This window comes from Pteropus alecto, unplaced genomic scaffold (genome assembly GCF_000325575.1).
Source record: "Pteropus alecto unplaced genomic scaffold, ASM32557v1 scaffold206, whole genome shotgun sequence".
Taxonomy (NCBI): Eukaryota; Metazoa; Chordata; class Mammalia; order Chiroptera; family Pteropodidae; genus Pteropus; species Pteropus alecto.
This window is the reverse complement of record NW_006438906.1, coordinates 1,576,007-1,593,557: the sequence shown is the minus strand read 5'-3', so window position 1 is coordinate 1,593,557 and position 17,551 is coordinate 1,576,007. Positions and strand designations below refer to the sequence as shown.

Genomic DNA, 17,551 nt, shown 5'->3' with positions numbered 1-17,551 from the left:
AGTCAAAGAGAGCTCTGCTAAAACCATTGTCATCCCAGGGTGACTATGCATACCCCCAAAGCTGTGCCATCCAAAGAATGAAACCTAAGGCTTCATACCATAGAGGAAATAGATTTCATTAAAATAACCTAAACAAGCACAAAACAAATAAACAATAAGAACAAAAAAACGTGGAGAGAGGAAGCTGTATGTAGAGTATCTGCAAATAATATATCACCAAAAACATCTGGTTTCCAATAAAAAATTACGAAGTATGCAAAGAAACAGGAAAAAACACAGGCAACAGAAAGTTTCTGTTTTCTGTGAGTGACCAGTGTCAGATTTAACAAAAACTTGAAGGTAGCCATTATAAATGTGTTCAAAGAACTAAAGGAAATCATGCCTAAAGAAGTAAAGGAAGGTATAAAGACAATGTCTCATCAAATAGAGAATATCAATAAGGGGATAAAAATTATTTAAAAAGGACCAAATGGAAAATCTGGAATTGAAAAGTTTAATAATTAAAATGAAAAATTAAAGGGGCTCAACAGTAGATTTGAGCTGGCAGAAGAAAGGCTCAATGAATGTGAAGGTAGAGCTATAGAAGTTATATAACCCAAAGAACAGAGAGCAAATAGAATGAAGAAAAATGAATAGTGCCTCAGAGAAATGTGGGACATATGTAAGCAAACATGTTTATATGTTTATATGTTTGCTTACATATATATACATATATATAAGAGATAAGAGAAAGGAACAGAAAAATATTTGAAGAAATAATGGCTGAAAACTTTCCAAATTTATTGAAAAACATTAATCTATATATCCAAGAAGCCCAACAAACTCAAATAGGGTAAATTCGAAGAAATCCACATCTAGGCATACAGTAAAAATACTGGAAACCAAAAACAAGGAGAAAGTTACAAGAGAAAAATGACCCAAGGGAAGCCCTATAAGATTAACAAGAGACTTCTTGTTAGAACAGTGGAGAACACTGCATCACAAACAGAAGGCCATGAAATGACCTATTCAAAGTGCTGAAAGAAAAAGCCCTGCCAAATACAAATCTTATATCTAGCAAAACTGTCTTTCAAATTGAAAATCAAAATGGAGAATTTTGTTACTAGCAGATTACTTTATAATAAATAATACTAAAAGAAGTTCTTTAGACTGAAAGCAAGTAAACCAAGATGTAAATTCAGATCCACACTTAAAAAAAAATAGTGAAGGTAATTATAAAAGACAGTATAAGTGCATATTCTTTTTTCAACTGATTTAAAAAGCAGTCATATAAAATAATATCTATATAATTAGAATGTTGGACCTATAATATAGAAATATATCTGATAATAACAGCACAAAGGAGGTAGGAGGGATCAAAGTTGTACTGGAGTAAAGAAATTATATCACATAGTAACTCAGATCCACAGCAACAAATGAAGGAACCCAGAAATGGTAAATAAGAAAAATATAACAAACTATGAATATATACTTGTTCTCTTTTCTCAGCTTCTTTAATAGACATATAGAGTAATAATTATAACAATATATTATTGGGTTTGTAACATAGATTGTATATGTTATATATATAACATATATAGCATATTATTGTATAACAGTAATAGCACAAAGGAGGAGGAGAGACGAGCTATATAGGAGTAAGGCTTCACTGGAATTAGGTTAGTTCATTAAATCTGAAGTAGATTCTGATAAGGTGCATGTGGTAAATCTAGCGTAATCATTAAAAAACTCAAAAACTAGTGAAAAATACCATTAAAGAAGAAAAATACTACAGAAGAAAACATTCACTTAATGCAAAAGAAAACAGTAAAGGAAGATTAGATTAACAATCAAGATACAAGATGTAGAAAACTAAGTGAAATGGCAAATTTAAACCCAACTATATCACTAGTCATGTTAATGTGAATGGATTAAATCATTAAAAAGCAGAGATTGTCAGACCAAATTTAGCGGGGGGGCAGGGGTGGAGAGAAGCAAGATATGCTTGCTACCTTTAGGAAATAGACTTTAGAGTCAAAGATACAATTAGGCTGAAAGTAAAAGGATGGAAAAAAATACATTGTGTGAACAGCACCTATTGAAAGAGACTATGAGCAGTCCCTGAGGGATCCTTGAAACAAGACTTACCCTAAACCTAATTTAGCAAAATGAATGGCAGGCCACCTATCACCAGATGTTCACAGGTTTGAAGCAACGGGGTTATGGATTGTGGCTTTGGATTATTTATGATCCCCAGATGATTTGCAGTCATGAACACTTTAGTAAAGTCATCCATGGCTATAATTTTAAGTGGATCCAAGGCTAACCTGGAGACTTGGGGCAAAAATAAGGAGACAGGAGATCCATTCTTTGACTTAGGCAAAGCATCATGCAATCTAAAGCATAGTCCAGTAACTAATGCTGGGCCCTATTCTTGCTGGAAAAGGCCCAGCCTGCTGGATAAAGGGAAGATAGGGGAAGAAGCATTGATGACATCCTTCTTCCCTCAGCTTTGATTGTGGAGTTGCAGCAAAGAGAAGTAGAAGATCAATGCAGCTAGTGAATTTGGGAGTCTGAAATGAATAGCTGTAATTTTCATTCCCAGTTCTTTTCATTTTTATTAAAGATTTCATTCATACCTGTGAAAAGCTCTGCCATGAGGGAGACTGTGGACCATGCTCTCGCACATCAGTTATTTCCTGCAGATGCTCTTTCAGAACAAAGGTAAATCCCAAACATTTCTATAGTTGTTGCCACCTATGCCTTTTAATTTGGTGATTATGGGAGGGGGGGAATCAAAATAACCTTAGTTTTTATTCCTTTTATACTATGTATAATTTATTTGATCCAGCCAATGTATACTGACACCACTATGGACCAAGTTATAGGATAGGTATTGGTTCCGCGGAAGGGTCTAGTGCTCACAGCTCAGAGGCCAATAATGGAGATAGGGCAAGTACACGGATAGCTCTACCAAATACAAGTATGATAATGCTAGGTGCCAGAAGAGAACAGTAGCACTGTTGCAAGGAGTTAGCTAACTAAGAAGTTAAAGGGAACACAGTCCACAAGATTGCCCTCACTTTTGACACCAACTGCAAAAGTTTAGACAACTGAATTAGAACAGTCCATGTGACTACCCTAACTTCTGATACCAACTGCAAGCCCATTGGTCCCAAGACTACCCTCAAAGTTTGATAATTCACTAGAAGGGCTCACAGTACTCAGTGAAAACTATTAAACTATTACAGTATGTTACAGGAAAAGGATAGAGATTAAAATTGGCCAAAGGAAGAAGTACATAAGGCAGAGTCCAAGAAAGTACCAAATGTGAAGTTCCAGTTGTCCTCTCCCCATAGAGCTGGAACAGCGTGACTTTTTCAGCATCAGTGTGTGACATTACGATGGAGTATTGCCAACCAAGGAAGCTTACCCAAGCCCGAATGTTCAGTTTTTATTGGGACTCTGTTGTGTAGACATGATTGACTGCCATTGTAGCTGATCTCAGTCTCCAGTCCCTCCCTCTAGAGGTCTTCTGATACTGTGTGACTCAAAGCCTCCACCCTAAATCATATCATTGGTCTTTTTGGTGTGGCCAACCTCTACCCTAAGACTATACAGTATGGCCAGTCTGTACTCTGACTCATATTATTAGACTATATGACCCCAGTCACTTGTGATCTAAAGCCCCAGGCATGTATACAGTGACACTCCTATCAGGCATATTCCAGGGTCTTAGATATTAGACCAATTATATTAGACATATTATATGCTGTAGGTGAATAAAAAATAAGAGATTGTAAGCTGACAAGGTCTTTGCAATCCGTGAGGTCAACCAAGGGTTGCCTCGTCTTAGGGTTGCCTACAGCACCTGGTCTTCCTAGGTGGTCTCCCATCCAAGTACTAACCAGGCCCAACCCTGCTTAGCTTCCGAGATCAGACGAGTTCGGGCTTTTCAGGGTGGCGTGGCCGTAGACAGGTTGTTTTCTTTTAATCACTTTGGTGAGAGTCTTTGAGAAGTGTGTGCCATATCTTACTGCCTCTTTATAAAGAATACTGTATTGTTTTTATTGGTAATTCATATTTATTATAGGGATTTGTGGGTGTTCTGCCTTTTCTTACAATTGTAGATACCCCTCCAGCATGTCATTTCTTCTGTACAATCCAGTGTTCACATTAACTGGAAAACTAAGTCAATTTCATGCGTCACCTTTCCTTTACATCTTTAGAGAGCTTCTGGGGAACTTTTTCATATTGTCAAACCCAGCCAACTCACTAATCTAAAACATCTTCAGTCAAAAAGCTTAAATTTGTTAGACCACTTCTGTTATCTAGTCTAGTAAGCTGCCTATTTTTTTTTCAGGGTCATTTCACTAGAAGGAATGCTTTTGTCATTTTGTTTGTTTCTTAGTACATGGCAACCTGTAAATGGCATCAAGGCCAAATTCAGATGTAGATGCTGGACAACCAGCCAGGTTCACTCTTCCCCCAAGTGAGTGACTCGCTTCCCATACACCAGCCTCACCACACATGTTATTTAGGATCATGCCACCACAACATTACATGTGATAGACCTTTGGAGCCATTCACACATAGTGAAAACCACGGTAATAAAACTTCGAATGTATTCCACTTTGTCACCGTCCAGCTGTGTTGTCAGGGTTGCTCTTGAGTGTGTAGAGCTGTTTACCCCAGCACTAAATGGTATTGGATTGTTGTATATTTTCAGTTCTTACATCTGGTCTTTTTTTATTGTTTTGTCTATATTTATCCTTGCTGGGCAGTTATTTCTCTTTGCTTTGCCTACCTGTAGCAGCTTTTCTTTCATTCAGATTTTATAGTACTTAATCTGCTGTGCATTTGGAGGCCAGACCACAAAGATTGTTACAATAATATTTGCATGAAAAGTCAGTAAACCTGGAGCCCTATTGTGAATAAAGCATATTAATACAGGGACTGGGTTAACCTTGCTCCAGACAGGTGAAGTTGGTGAATAAACTGACTGCCAAAGAAATACAGGATATTTGGGATATACGTGTTACATTTAGCATTATACTATAGTTGTGTTGTTTCATTTATTCCTAAAGTAGTTACCCTTTCTTTTTCTTTTTCCATAGGAGCTTCCATGTACCAGTCTCAAAAGCGAAGGTATGACTGGGAAGGGACATGAGGGAACTTTCTGGGAGAAGGTAATGTTATGTAGGGTTTTGTATTTGTCTAAAGTCAGTGAAGGTACACTTAAAATTTGAGCATTTGATTGTGTATAACCTTTACCTCATAAGAAAGAACCATAAATTGAATTCTAGTTGATGAAGTACTGAAAATTTTAGGGGAAGCATATTCATGTCTGCTGCTTACTTTGAAATGCATCAAATAAAAAATAAGATAAAAAGGGATCAAATATATAGTAGCTGAAGGAAACTGGACTCTGGGTGGTGATCACACAATAAAATATATAGATGTCAGATTATAAGTACACCTGAAAATTATATAATTATATTAACCAATGTTATCCCAATAAACTTAAAAAAAGATAAAATCTATGTTAAATGATAAAAAAATAAGGTAAATTCATGAGTGTATAAGGTAAATTCAATAAGGTAAATTCATGTGTGAAAAAGTAATGGTAGAATCTAGTAGTGAGCATGTGAATGTTCACTGCAAAATTGCTTCAACTTTTTTATATGTTTGAAAATTTTCATAATAAAATATTAGGAGAAGTGAAAATAAATAATATTTAATGAAGCAAACATTTTACACACAGACTCTGATGCTTGATTCCCTTAAGGATCTAGGACTGTTGGATACCTGGAACAGGGATTCAGCCAGCAGCCATCTTACCCTTAAGGCCCAGAATATTGTTTCTTCTTTTGTCCTTGATCCTGCTGACCCACTCTATGATGCTTCTATATCTGTCTTACTAACATAGTCTTTGGTTTAAGCCTCTTTAAAACCTTTTTGGAAAATGATAGAAGATAAATATGTACAAAATAAAAGTTCTTATTCTGATCAAAAAGAAAGCTGTTTTGGTTAAGATGCTTCTGGCTGTAGCTATCAGAAAACCCAAGAAAAACTCACTTTAGCAATCGAGGTTTACTGTCTCACATAACAAGAAGTCTGGAGGCTGAACAGGTCCAAGGTTTGTTAATTCCAAGCTCAGTGGTTCCAGGATCCAATGTAGCTTCTCTGTGATTTTCTTGGTTTTCCTCTCATGGGTATAAGTTAGCTACAGCAATTCCACACCTGAGTCCTTATCTAATAACATATGGAGGAAAAAAAGATTCTTAAACTTCTCATTTTAAGAGCAAGAATCCCGAAAGGTTCTTAATATACTTTGTATCATATTCTCTGCCTAAACCTTCACTAACAAGGAGAATGGGATTAACATGATAGGCTAGACTAGTCAACATATACCTCTGCAACTGAGGAGCACATGGGTATCCAATTTCTGAACAAAATTAAGGATGTCTTATCTTGAAGGTGGGGAGTAGCTGTATGGGAGCTGAACAAATATCTACATAAAAACCTCAGTCAAAATTTTGGTTATGAAAAACATAATTTGAAAAAAATTGCAACATTGGTACACTTTTAAAGTAAAAAGTGAAAATACACCCTTTTCCCATTTTTACATCCTAGTCACTTACCTAATGAAACCACTATCGATATCAATAGTTTATTGGATGTGGGTCCAAATCATTTTCTGTATTCGTACAGATATACACATGCTAGTAAAGTTTTGATTTCCCCCCTAAACTTAGGTTTATACTAAAAATTCTGTTTGTAACTTGGGGCTTTTCCTCCCCTTGGTAATAAAGACATTTTTCCATATCAGTGTATATATCTTTCCCTCTTTCAATGTGTGGGTATACCATAGTATAGTTCACTGTTGTTCTTGGGTGGTCATTTAGATTGTCTCCAGTTTTTCTTCATTACAACTAGTGCAGTAACCATCTTGTTCCACCTTTTAAAACTTTATGATGAAAAATTTCAATCATATCTGAAAGTAGAGATATTCGTGTGTATGTATCACCTATCATCAACAATTATCAACATTTTGCCTATCTTGTTTCTTCTGTCCCTCCCTTTCCTACTTTTTATTTTCATTGAAATACAACAAATCTCAAATATCATTTCACTCATAAACACTTCAGCACCTAGCCCACTTTTTTTTTTATTGAGATAAAATGCACATAACATAGAATGAAACATTTTAAAATATACAATTCAGTGTCATTTAGTGCATTCACATTGTTGTATAATCATCACCTCTGTCTAGTTCTAAAATATTTTCGTCACCCCAAAGAAAACCCTGTATTCATTAAGTTTTCACTTCCCACTCACTTCGACCCCTGAGCCCCTGGCAACCTCTAATCTGCTTTCTGTCTCTATGGATTTACCTATTCTAAGTATTTCGTATAAATGGAACCATATAATATGTAACCTTTTGTGCCTGGCTCTTTTCATTTAGCATGTTCTCAAGGTTCATCCATGTTGTAGCACCTATCAGTACTTCATTCCTCTTTATGACTGAAGAATTCCATTGTATGTATGTGCCACCATTTGTTTATCTATTTATCTGCTGATGGACATTTGGGTTGTTTCCATCTTTTGGTTATTGAGAATAGTGCTGCTGTGAACTTTTGTACCAAATTTTATTTGAAAACCCGTTTTAAGTTCTTTTGGGTATATACCTAGAATTAGAATTGCTGGATCATATGGTAATCCTGTGTAATTTTTTGAAAAACTTCCATACTGTTTTCCACAGCAGCTATGGCATTTTACATTTTCACCAGTAGTGTGTGAGGGTTCCAGTTTTTCTATATCCTCTCCAATACTTGCTTTTTTCTGTTTTTTATTTTTTTATTATTATAGCCATCCTAAGTGGGTGTGAAGTGATATGCTGTGGTTTTGATTTTCATTTCCCTGATTACTAAACGATGCTGAACTTTTTTCATGTAGTTGGCCATTTATATATCTTTGGAAAAGAATCTGTTCAAGCCCTTTGCCCATTTTTAAATTGGGGTTGTTTGTCTTTTTGTTGTTGAGTTGTAAGAGTTCTTTATGTATTTTGGATCCTAGACCCTTGCAAATATTTTCTCCCATTATGTGGGTTGTCTTTTCACTTTCTTGATAGTGTCCTTTGATGCACAAAAGTTTTTAATTTTGATCAGGTCCAATTTATTTTTTTTCTTTTGTTGCTTGTGCTCTTAGTGTCTTAGCTATTTCTGAAATTATATCTTTAGGAAGGATTCCTTAAAATGGAATTGCTACTTATATTTTTGATAGATACGTATATATTCTAAAAGTTTATACTCTTATCTGCTAAGTATGTGTGCCTTTTTCTCCACACCTTCACCCATACCATATATTAAGCAGTCTTCCTATTTTCTTTTATATTTTTTAACAATCTGAGTGGAAAATGATATTTTAATATGCATTCTCACCATAACATTTTCACCATTTTATTTACATTGTTACATTTCTATTTCTTCAGCCTGTAGTCATTCAAATATTTATTGGATGAATGTTAATATATATATATATTTTTTATAATTGCCCACAGCAGATGCTACATTTATGTGTGACAAGCGGTGTAACAAGAAACGGTTGTGTGGACGGCATAAATGTAATGAGATATGTTGTGTGGTAAGTGGACCTATCATTGGGCACAGTCAGATGCATTCATCTGGGGCCTGGGCTTCTGGAGGCCTTAGCCATCTGGAATGCAGCCCAGATTTAGAAATCACTGGAACAGGCCCCTGAGCAGGAGTCAGAGCTGCTCAAATCAAGCTGACCTCAGCTAGGTCAAGAAGTCAGCCAGTGGCGACACGGAGGAAGAGAAAGATGAAAGACAGAAGGCCTCAGGTTCCACAGCCCGAGACTACTAGACGAGTATACAGTCCTCTGTGGGAGATTGTGTGCTGTCCCAACACACAAACTGGCCTGGCCTTAGCAACTTGGGCTTCAGATGTCATATACTCCTTGGGTCAGGTTGACAGCAAAATGAGTTTGGTATTTTTTAAAAGAAACAAGTTTTAGTTACTGAAATACTCACTTCTATGGAACTAAATAAAGGAAGCACTACCTGGTGTCGGTACTGTGTTATCTTATCATATGTGTGTGTGTAAACAAGATAACACAGTACCAATAGCGGGGTAGTGCATACATACACACAGGTATATGTATATATAAAATACATAATTGTTGTTACTTTTAAAATATATACATTGATGAGGTGAAGCATGATGAAATTATATAGTATGTCAAGACCTACTTTTTAACCAGTGTTTGAAGGCTAAAGACTTCTCGTCGAAAATGTCAAGCATATACAAAAGCAGAAAGACTAGTATGAGTCCCCTATACCCAGTATCTACCTTTAGTAGTGATCAGCTCATGACTCATATTGTTTCATCTACATTCCCACTAATTCCTCCTCCCTTGATTATTTCGAAGCTAATCCCAAACTCTCATCTCATCCATAAATGTAGAGAGCCTTTTTATATTATTATTAATCTTATGGTTATTTATCTAAAATATAAACTCCTCTTCCTAGGATAAGGAGCACAAGTGTCCTTTGATTTGTGGGCGGAAACTCCGTTGTGGCCTTCATAGATGTGAAGAACCTTGTCATCGTGGGAACTGCCAGACATGCTGGCAAGCTAGTAAGAGTCTTTACTGTGTACTTTATTATAAGAATTTTCTAGAAATTCAGGCATAATATATTTTGAAAGATTGATAATACTTACATTGGTATGGATTACTGAACTAATGAGACTTCGTATTTCAGATATGTTGAGGTTTTTTGTTTTTTTTTTTTTTTAAGTTATTCCTAGTGCTGTATTAATGTCCTGAATCTTTGAAACTTGGCATGTAGGCAACAATCCTAAGATGAAGTCTGGTTCATTAATGGATACCTCTTTTGCTACCTGCCTCTTAAATATTATTGACCCAGGTTCTGTCCTCAGCAAGTCTTCTTTCTCTATGTTATTAGCAGCAGTTTTGCAAACTTTTTGGTCTTAGGACTTATTTGCAATCTTAAAAATTATTGAGGATTTCAAAAGCTCTTTCTATGTGGGTTATAGCTATATTTATCATATGAGAACTCAAAACAGACATTTTTTAAATATTGATTTATTAGTTTGTTTTTTAAAAACAATATATCCATTACATGTTAACATAAATAACATTTATTTTTAGAAAAAGTATATTTTAAAAAATTAGTGAGAAGAGTAGATGCCTGATTTAATAGAAGATAGTTGGATTCTTATATCTGCTACATCAATCTGTCGCCAAATAGGTGAGGCATATGAAAAATATCTGGCCTCAACAGCTATTTGGAAAAGGGATGAGTATTTTTAAAACTTTTTCAAATATTGTGACTTTCTCCTTTGATATTATACCAAAACTCAGCCTCACTTCAGAAGAGACTTAAGTCAATGTTTTTGTTTTTGTTCAATGTCACATTGAAATTCATTGGTTTTTGTTATATTTCGAGTGGCTCTTTTATATCATACACTGATAATTTGGAAAATAATTTTCACTGGGTTACGCATATCTTTGAAGTATTGACAAATTTTGTGTTATGCTATTAAAAACTCATGCATTACCTAGTGTGAATATATGTATGCCTTAGTGTTAAAATGTACAGCTGAAACTTATTAGATTTCATTAACCAATGTCACCATAAAAAAAAAAAATAATTAATTTAAAAAAAAACTCAGACATTAATATAACTACCAATCTCAGAAAAGTCTTGGGAAATATTTTAGAAAGTTGTCAAGCTCTTAGTGGTACATGTTTTCAAATATTCTATTGTCATTGAAAGCTTGAATTTTATTGTTGGCAACAAAGTCATTTTTCTTGACAGGCTCACTTTGTCCACTTTTTGCTAAAATATTAGCCAAGTACCTAAGTCTAAATAACTGTAGTTTGTCAGTGTTTTTTTTAAGTAAAAATGGTGTTTTGAGGAAAAAAAGATGTTAATTCAGCTCATAGCTCAAAGAAGTGTAATTTTTTAAAACAACCAGAATATTTTTTTGTGTTCAGCAAAAGTGCTTTATGCAGATTTCCCATTTCATTTCACAGAATATTAAAAAGACATGAATTCAAGGGTCGAGGTTTTTTTACTGCTTCATCAAGGCCTTTCTTGAGTGAAACTGGCATTTTTTATTTATTCTAAGTGCTTGGTAGTGAAAAATACGATGATTACAGTTTAATGCTACAGTCTTGATTTGCACTAAGGCCCTGGCAGTTTTTTTGCTTTTGTACCATCAGTGCAAATGTGTACATAAGTGAAAAAAGTAAATAACATCTTAGTATTATTATAAAAAGAGTTTTGACCTTGTGGACTCCCTGAAAGGCTCTTAGAGACCCCTAGGAAACCACAGAGCACACTTTGAGAACTGCTGCATTAAAATTGGCCTAAATCAGGGTTTCCCAAAATGTCTTCTCTAGAATGCTAGGCCTGTCTTCTTTCAAAAGCAAGTTGAGTCAGTGCTTTGTTGTAAGTCATACACACAGAGTTCCGTAGAAACACTGTACATGGCCCCTTACCTTTTACCTAGCTATTTCACATATATTAGCTCATCCTTACAATAAGCTTGTTGAGTGGATAGGTCAAAGTTTCATATCCCCATGTGACCAAAAGGAAGCTCAGAGGGGTCAAATTACCTGCCCATAGTCTCTGAGCAAGTGGAAAGTAGGTCTAGAACTAGAAGCATAAGCCTCCTGACTATATTTACAGAGTTCTTTCTACCATATTGTGTAGTTTCTGAAGGGTTTGCTGAAAAGTGCTAACTGGAAAAGAGCAGAAGGTGGGAGAATCCTGGAGGGCCCTGGACTTCCCAACTTGGGTGCTCTAGTTGAGAACCATGGCCAAGGGCCTGGCCTCTACCAAGGCCCAGAGTTAGAGAACTGGCTCCCCTTGGCATCTAAGGGTTAGGAGGGCTCTTGACAGAGTGAGCTGCTTGTTAGAAGTATCCCATGTGAGCTCTCATTTTGATTTGGCTGTGAACTGTGCCCGATGAACTCAGTTGTAGCTCTACACTTCATTTCAACTTCACATTTCTAGCATCATAGATGTTGCTTATACCTATAAGAATTTTTTTGAATGGCTTCAGTAGCTCTTTAGGGTTTATATTCAAATGGATATTTTTGTATGATTGTTATTTGCCCATAGCTCTCATAATCTCTGTTCATTTTCCTAACCAAAACAACTAAAAAAAGAGCTGTATTTTTAGTGGAAGTCTCCTGTTCTCTCAAAAAGATACGGTCTATCGATCTGTTGTTTATAAAAAACATATAAAACTGTCTTGGGTTCACGGAATTAGTTTGCTGCAAGTAAAAATATATCTGTCTGCTCCTCTGTTACCAACTCAACTTTCATAAAATAAAAACCTTTTTTAAAAAAGCAACCCCTCCAAAAATTCCTCTCTAGAAATAGAAATCAAAAAAAAAAAGTGTGTATGTGTGTTTGTGATTATGTCCATGCTCATCCCAGACTCATGAGGGTTGTTTTGTTTCACCTGCTGCTCCACCAGGTTTTGATGAATTAACCTGCCACTGTGGCGCATCAGTGATCTACCCTCCAGTTCCTTGTGGTACCAGGCCCCCTGAGTGTACCCAAACCTGCGCCAGAATCCATGAATGTGACCATCCAGGTGTGTCCCATCTCCTTGCCTCCACACCTCATAGCCTGCTCACACCATGTCATTTAGGATTTTGCATGACGGTCTTCACTGCTCTGAGGTCATGCTGTGGTGGCATCCCTTGCTGCCTGGGCTCAGGGGGTGCTTCTGTGAAAATGGGTCTGTGATCAGGGCCAGAGCTGGGAATTGCAACGCCCTCCACTTCTTTACTCTGTGGATGTCAAACACACCCGAAAGGTTGGGAGAAGCCCTGGTGGTTCTTATCTTTCAGGAATGTTTCTTCTGTCTATGTGGCCTGCATTTGTGGTGCATATTTCAAAGTTGAACATCTTTTTACAAAATTAAAAGTAACTTTAGATTTTGTTCTTGTTATAGAAGCAATATCTGTTTATTATATAAAAAGACAAATAGAGGTAAAGTCACAAGATGGAAATTAAATCATCTATTATGTCATCTTTTAGGAATTAAACTTAGTGTATGTTTTGGGGGGGCCTTTTTTCATGGGCAAAATATTCATTTGCTATTTTTTTTCCTAAAAGTTGGATCCTACTGAACTTATTCATTTTAACTAGCATTTTTGTTGTCGTTGTAGTTTTAACCTCTTTCTTTATCAGTGAATATCATTTACAATATAGATTTTTAATGGCTGTAGAGTGTTCTGTTGCATAGATGGACCATAACTTATTCAGTCAGTCTTATGTTGATGAACATTTAAGTTGTTTTCCATTTTTTTCTCATGGTCTGCTTTGGACACCAGCCAAAAGCTACTTGTCATCACCCATTTTTCATATCTGTCCAGTCTAGTTGCTTGCTTTCCTCTAGGACCATATTAGGCCTATCATTTCATTTTACCAAGTCTCAGAGGCAAACCTGAAATTACTCAAATCACCAGATTTGATACTTACAGTAAGTCTGGCCTTATGATTTAGACTGATTGACAAATAGGCAACCAGCTCTCAATTTTTTAAGGTAATAGAGTAAAACAGAATTAAGTAAATTCTTCATGAAGTGAAAAGCTCCTTCCTTCCTTGGAGACCTTAGGATGGCCTTCCAGCTTAGTTTGCAAGCCCCTGCTGTGGTGTTCATACCAGTGTGAAGTAAATGCCCAAGACAGTACTCACCCACTCCTTCCTTTTCACTCATTTGTGATGTTAACAGATAAAGTCCAAATCTTGCTGGTTAATGTCCATAGTAAGACTTTAACCATTTGTGAGTTGTGTCGTTTTAGCTTGCTTTTATTCAGCATGTATTTAACTTTAAGTGTGTTACATATCTAGCATGGTGTCAGACACAGGAAGATTTAGAGGAAGAAAAAATAGCCCAGGACCTTGAGGTTCTTATGTTCTCCCTGAGAGGAAGAGGTTGGTAATTAAATATACATGACACAACCACCATTAAAGAAGATGGGCCAGGTAACATGGCAGCAAGCCATTTGTATAATAACTAGAACATCAGGGAATGTAAGAATGCTTAGGGGTGGGTGCAATAGGAGAAGGAAGACTTTGTTGTAGAGATGAGTTTGGATGAACTGCCTCTTCCAGGCAACAAGGAAATTGTAAGGAGTCAGGGGAAGTGTGTTAGATGGATGAGTAACAAAGATGTCTGAGCAGAAGCGAGCAGTTGCTGTGTAAGGTAGGGCCAGAGAATGACAGAGTAGAATAGACAGACCGTAGGATTGTGCTACAGAAAATGAGGCAAGAAAGCTGCTTCCCTTTCTGCTCTGTTTGGCATGTCTGTCCCCCTCAGTTGGGTTTCTTTTTCTCACTCATACTCATCCTTCAACACTTTAATGTAAAGTCAGCCACTTTTTACTTTCCTGTGACCATTTCTTAAAGTACTCCTACATTTAAAAGTTTCATGTCATAGGCCATTATAATGTGTATAATAGTTTAGGTGGCTTTATTTAAATATTATTCCTAATTTTACTTTTCTGTTTCTACAGTATATCATTCTTGTCATAGTGAAGAGAAGTGTCCCCCTTGTACTTTCCTAACTCAGAAATGGTGCATGGGCAAACACGAGGTAAGTTTTCTCTCTTGTGTTCATTGTCCCAGCCAGAGATTTATGACTGGACTACTTTGAGTTGTTAGTCTCATCGTATCTCAGAGTTAATACTCCAAGAAGCAGAGATTTGCTATTGACACTTCTTTCTTTCTTTTTTTTTTAATTAAGGTATGGTTTGTATAAAATAAAATTTACCATTTTTAGTGTACAGGTCTATGAGTTTCGACAAAAGCATTCATTCAATCACGTAACCTCCACCACAATCAAGATGTAGAACAGTTCATCTACACCAAAAAAGCATTCCTTTATGTCCATCTATAGTTATTCTACCCCAACCTCCAGATCCTGGCAACCAATGATCCGTTGTCTGTCCCAGAAGTGTTGTCTTTTCCAGAATGTCACATAAATAGTCAAATAGGTAGCATTTTGAGTCTATTCTTCTATCATTTTTAATCTGGTTATAATAAGTAAAATTAAGTCAGTTGGCCTTAAGAACATGGGCTGTTTTCTGAGACAACTTCTAGGTTAACCAGCATGGGGGGAGGCTGCTAGCCTGGGGAAAGGTGTTACAGTGAGAGCATCCAGGAGTAGAGGTGGGCTCTCCACCAGCAGCCACTGTTCCTTCTCTCTATGCCCTATACAGCTTTCTATCTGGGCCCAAATGCCTTCCTCCAGGCTCACCTGCACCTCCTCATTGTCACTACCATGAAATATACCTCTCAGCTATATTTGGCACTATTGACTATAGACCCTTTGAAACACTTTTAAAAATGTTTATTTTTTGAAATGCGTATTCATTGTAGACAATTATGAAAATAGTTCTGCTACCCAGAAAGAAATACTCTTAACATTCTGGTGTATAGACCATCAGTCATCTGTGATACACTCTCTGTCCTATTTTATGAAGATTATATTGTTTTGTAACCACCTCTTTTTACTTCATAATGCTTGGCCAACATTTCCTGACACTCTTGACATTTATGACAACATACTTTCAGTGTTCTTATCTTGATAAACAAATTTTTCTCCACTTATTTACTGTGAGTGATTCTCAAGTCATAGTCCTTAGTATTTATTCTTCTTTCACAAATCTCCTTTCCTCTGAGAGTAACTGCTCTACTCATGTGTCATCTTTGTACTGACGGCTTATTTAGACTTCATTCAACAAATATTTATTGTGTGCCTATAATGGCTAGGTAAAGGCTGGGTTTAGATGATTCAGAAATAAACAAGGCAATTTTGGCTCCTGCCCTGTGGAGTCTAAGTACACAGTATTGAAGGGGATAGATGAGACCTCTACCCAGGGAAGGCATTCTTAGAGGAAGTAACATCCTAAAGGATAATGAGGAGATAGACAAGTCTTGTGAGGAGGGGACAACAGAGGGCACAGCATGTGCAAAAATTATCCCCAGCTCCCTGATAGTAGAGTAGGTAAGTGTTTAACAATTGGGAACTACAGTCTACCAAAATACTGATTGCAAAGCATTAGAAGCCTGTATATCCTAGAAGCTGGAGGCTTCTTCAAAAGTAAAAGTTATGTATCACTAGAGTCGAAATATATGCCTCATTTTGAGGGTTTTTGAAAGAATCGGAGTGATTACGAGTAACCTTTGGTTCTACAGGAATAAAACTCCAGCATCTTTTTCCTCAAGTGAGGAATCCTAGAAGGAGGCAGTTTATCAAGAAAAAAATGAGTTGGCATTCCATGGCCTATTGCCTCTTAATTTTTTTAGATGACGGTTGCCTTAAGCTGTGGAGACCATGGGTTGGAAGATGTGAGGAGAGTTGGGTATTTAATTACATAAAACATCCCTGCCTGCAGTCTTGAAACCATGGGCCAACAGTGCCCCCACTCTTCAGGATTTGTCTCAACTCAGTGCCCCAACTGTTTGCAGAGGAGGGAAGAGATCATCTGATCCTCCCAGTTGGTGATAGCATTTTCAAATACTCTCTAGTGATGTGGATTTATATGTTTGTTACCCACCTTGAAAATTTCATGTCCCAAGTCACACTTGGCTACTACCACGAATCCTTTGGGATCCTAACAAGCATTATTAATAAGGTTCAGATTTATGTTCTCTTCAAATTGACCTTTCAGACTACAAAAATCAGCCTAATGTCTACGGCCATGCCACCCTGAACAAGCCCGATCCCATCTGATCTTGGAAGCTAAGCATGGTCGGGCCTGGTTAGTACTTGGATGAGAGACCACCTATGAAGACCAGATGCTACAGGCGTAAAAAATAAAAAATGAGGGATTGTAAGCTGACAAAGTCCTTGCAGTCTGTGAGGTCAACCAAGGGTTGCCTCACCTAAAAAAAAAAATCAGCCTAATATTTTTTCAGATAAAAAGTACTTTAAAAAAAAAATGCTCTTTTTAAAAGTTCAGAAATATTTAATGAGGAAGTTAAAACTCGCCCCAAGTTTTATACAGAGATGAAAATTTGGCTACTTCTGTCTTTCCTAGTTACGAAGCAACATCCCGTGTCACCTGGTTGATATCTCTTGCGGATTACCCTGCAGTGCCATGCTACCATGTGGGATGCACAGGTGTCAGAGACTCTGTCACAAAGGAGAATGTCTCATGGATGAGGCCTGTAAGCAGCCTTGCACCACCGCCAGAGCTGACTGTGGCCACCCATGTATGGCACCCTGCCACCTCAGTGCACCATGCCCCATGACTGCTTGCAAAGCTAAGGTATGTATTCCTGGCTCCAGGTGGAGCTTTGACTCTGGTTCTGGGACTGCTAATAAGTCCTGGGCATGCATTCTAGTCAGGGGTCATTGGTTACAAGGAACTGCAAGTTAAGTTAACGAGAGAAAGGTGAAATAAATCATATAAATTTCTGTCTGCCCAGCTCGAGATGGCCTTTTAAATAATATAATGGTCTGTTTTGTGCAAGATGTTGTGCTAGGGCTAC

The 17,551-nt window shown here is 36.9% G+C and overlaps 1 protein-coding gene, 1 non-coding gene and 1 pseudogene across 5 annotated transcripts in view; 2 read left to right on the top strand and 1 right to left on the bottom strand.

Moving 5' to 3' along the window:
- NFX1 (nuclear transcription factor, X-box binding 1) overlaps positions 1-17,551 on the top strand; it is a 59,347-nt gene that overhangs the window by 26,247 nt on the left and 15,549 nt on the right. For 3 of the 4 annotated variants that reach the window (XM_015592669.2, XM_015592668.2, XM_015592670.2), the window contains exons 10-16: positions 2,606-2,703; positions 5,097-5,127; positions 8,543-8,625; positions 9,533-9,641; positions 12,519-12,638; positions 14,569-14,648; positions 17,098-17,328. In XM_015592669.2, the coding sequence (XP_015448155.1) occupies positions 2,606-2,703; positions 5,097-5,127; positions 8,543-8,625; positions 9,533-9,641; positions 12,519-12,638; positions 14,569-14,648; positions 17,098-17,328 (752 nt within the window). The remainder of the gene's footprint in view (positions 1-2,605; positions 2,704-5,096; positions 5,128-8,542; positions 8,626-9,532; positions 9,642-12,518; positions 12,639-14,568; positions 14,649-17,097; positions 17,329-17,551) is intronic. The other variant, XM_006916062.3, reaches the window with a different exon arrangement.
- Positions 3,839-3,956, bottom strand: LOC112483168. Its single transcript, XR_003047528.1, has one exon. It is a non-coding gene; the product is annotated as a 5S ribosomal RNA (ribosomal RNA).
- Positions 16,749-16,867, top strand: LOC112483183 (annotated as a pseudogene).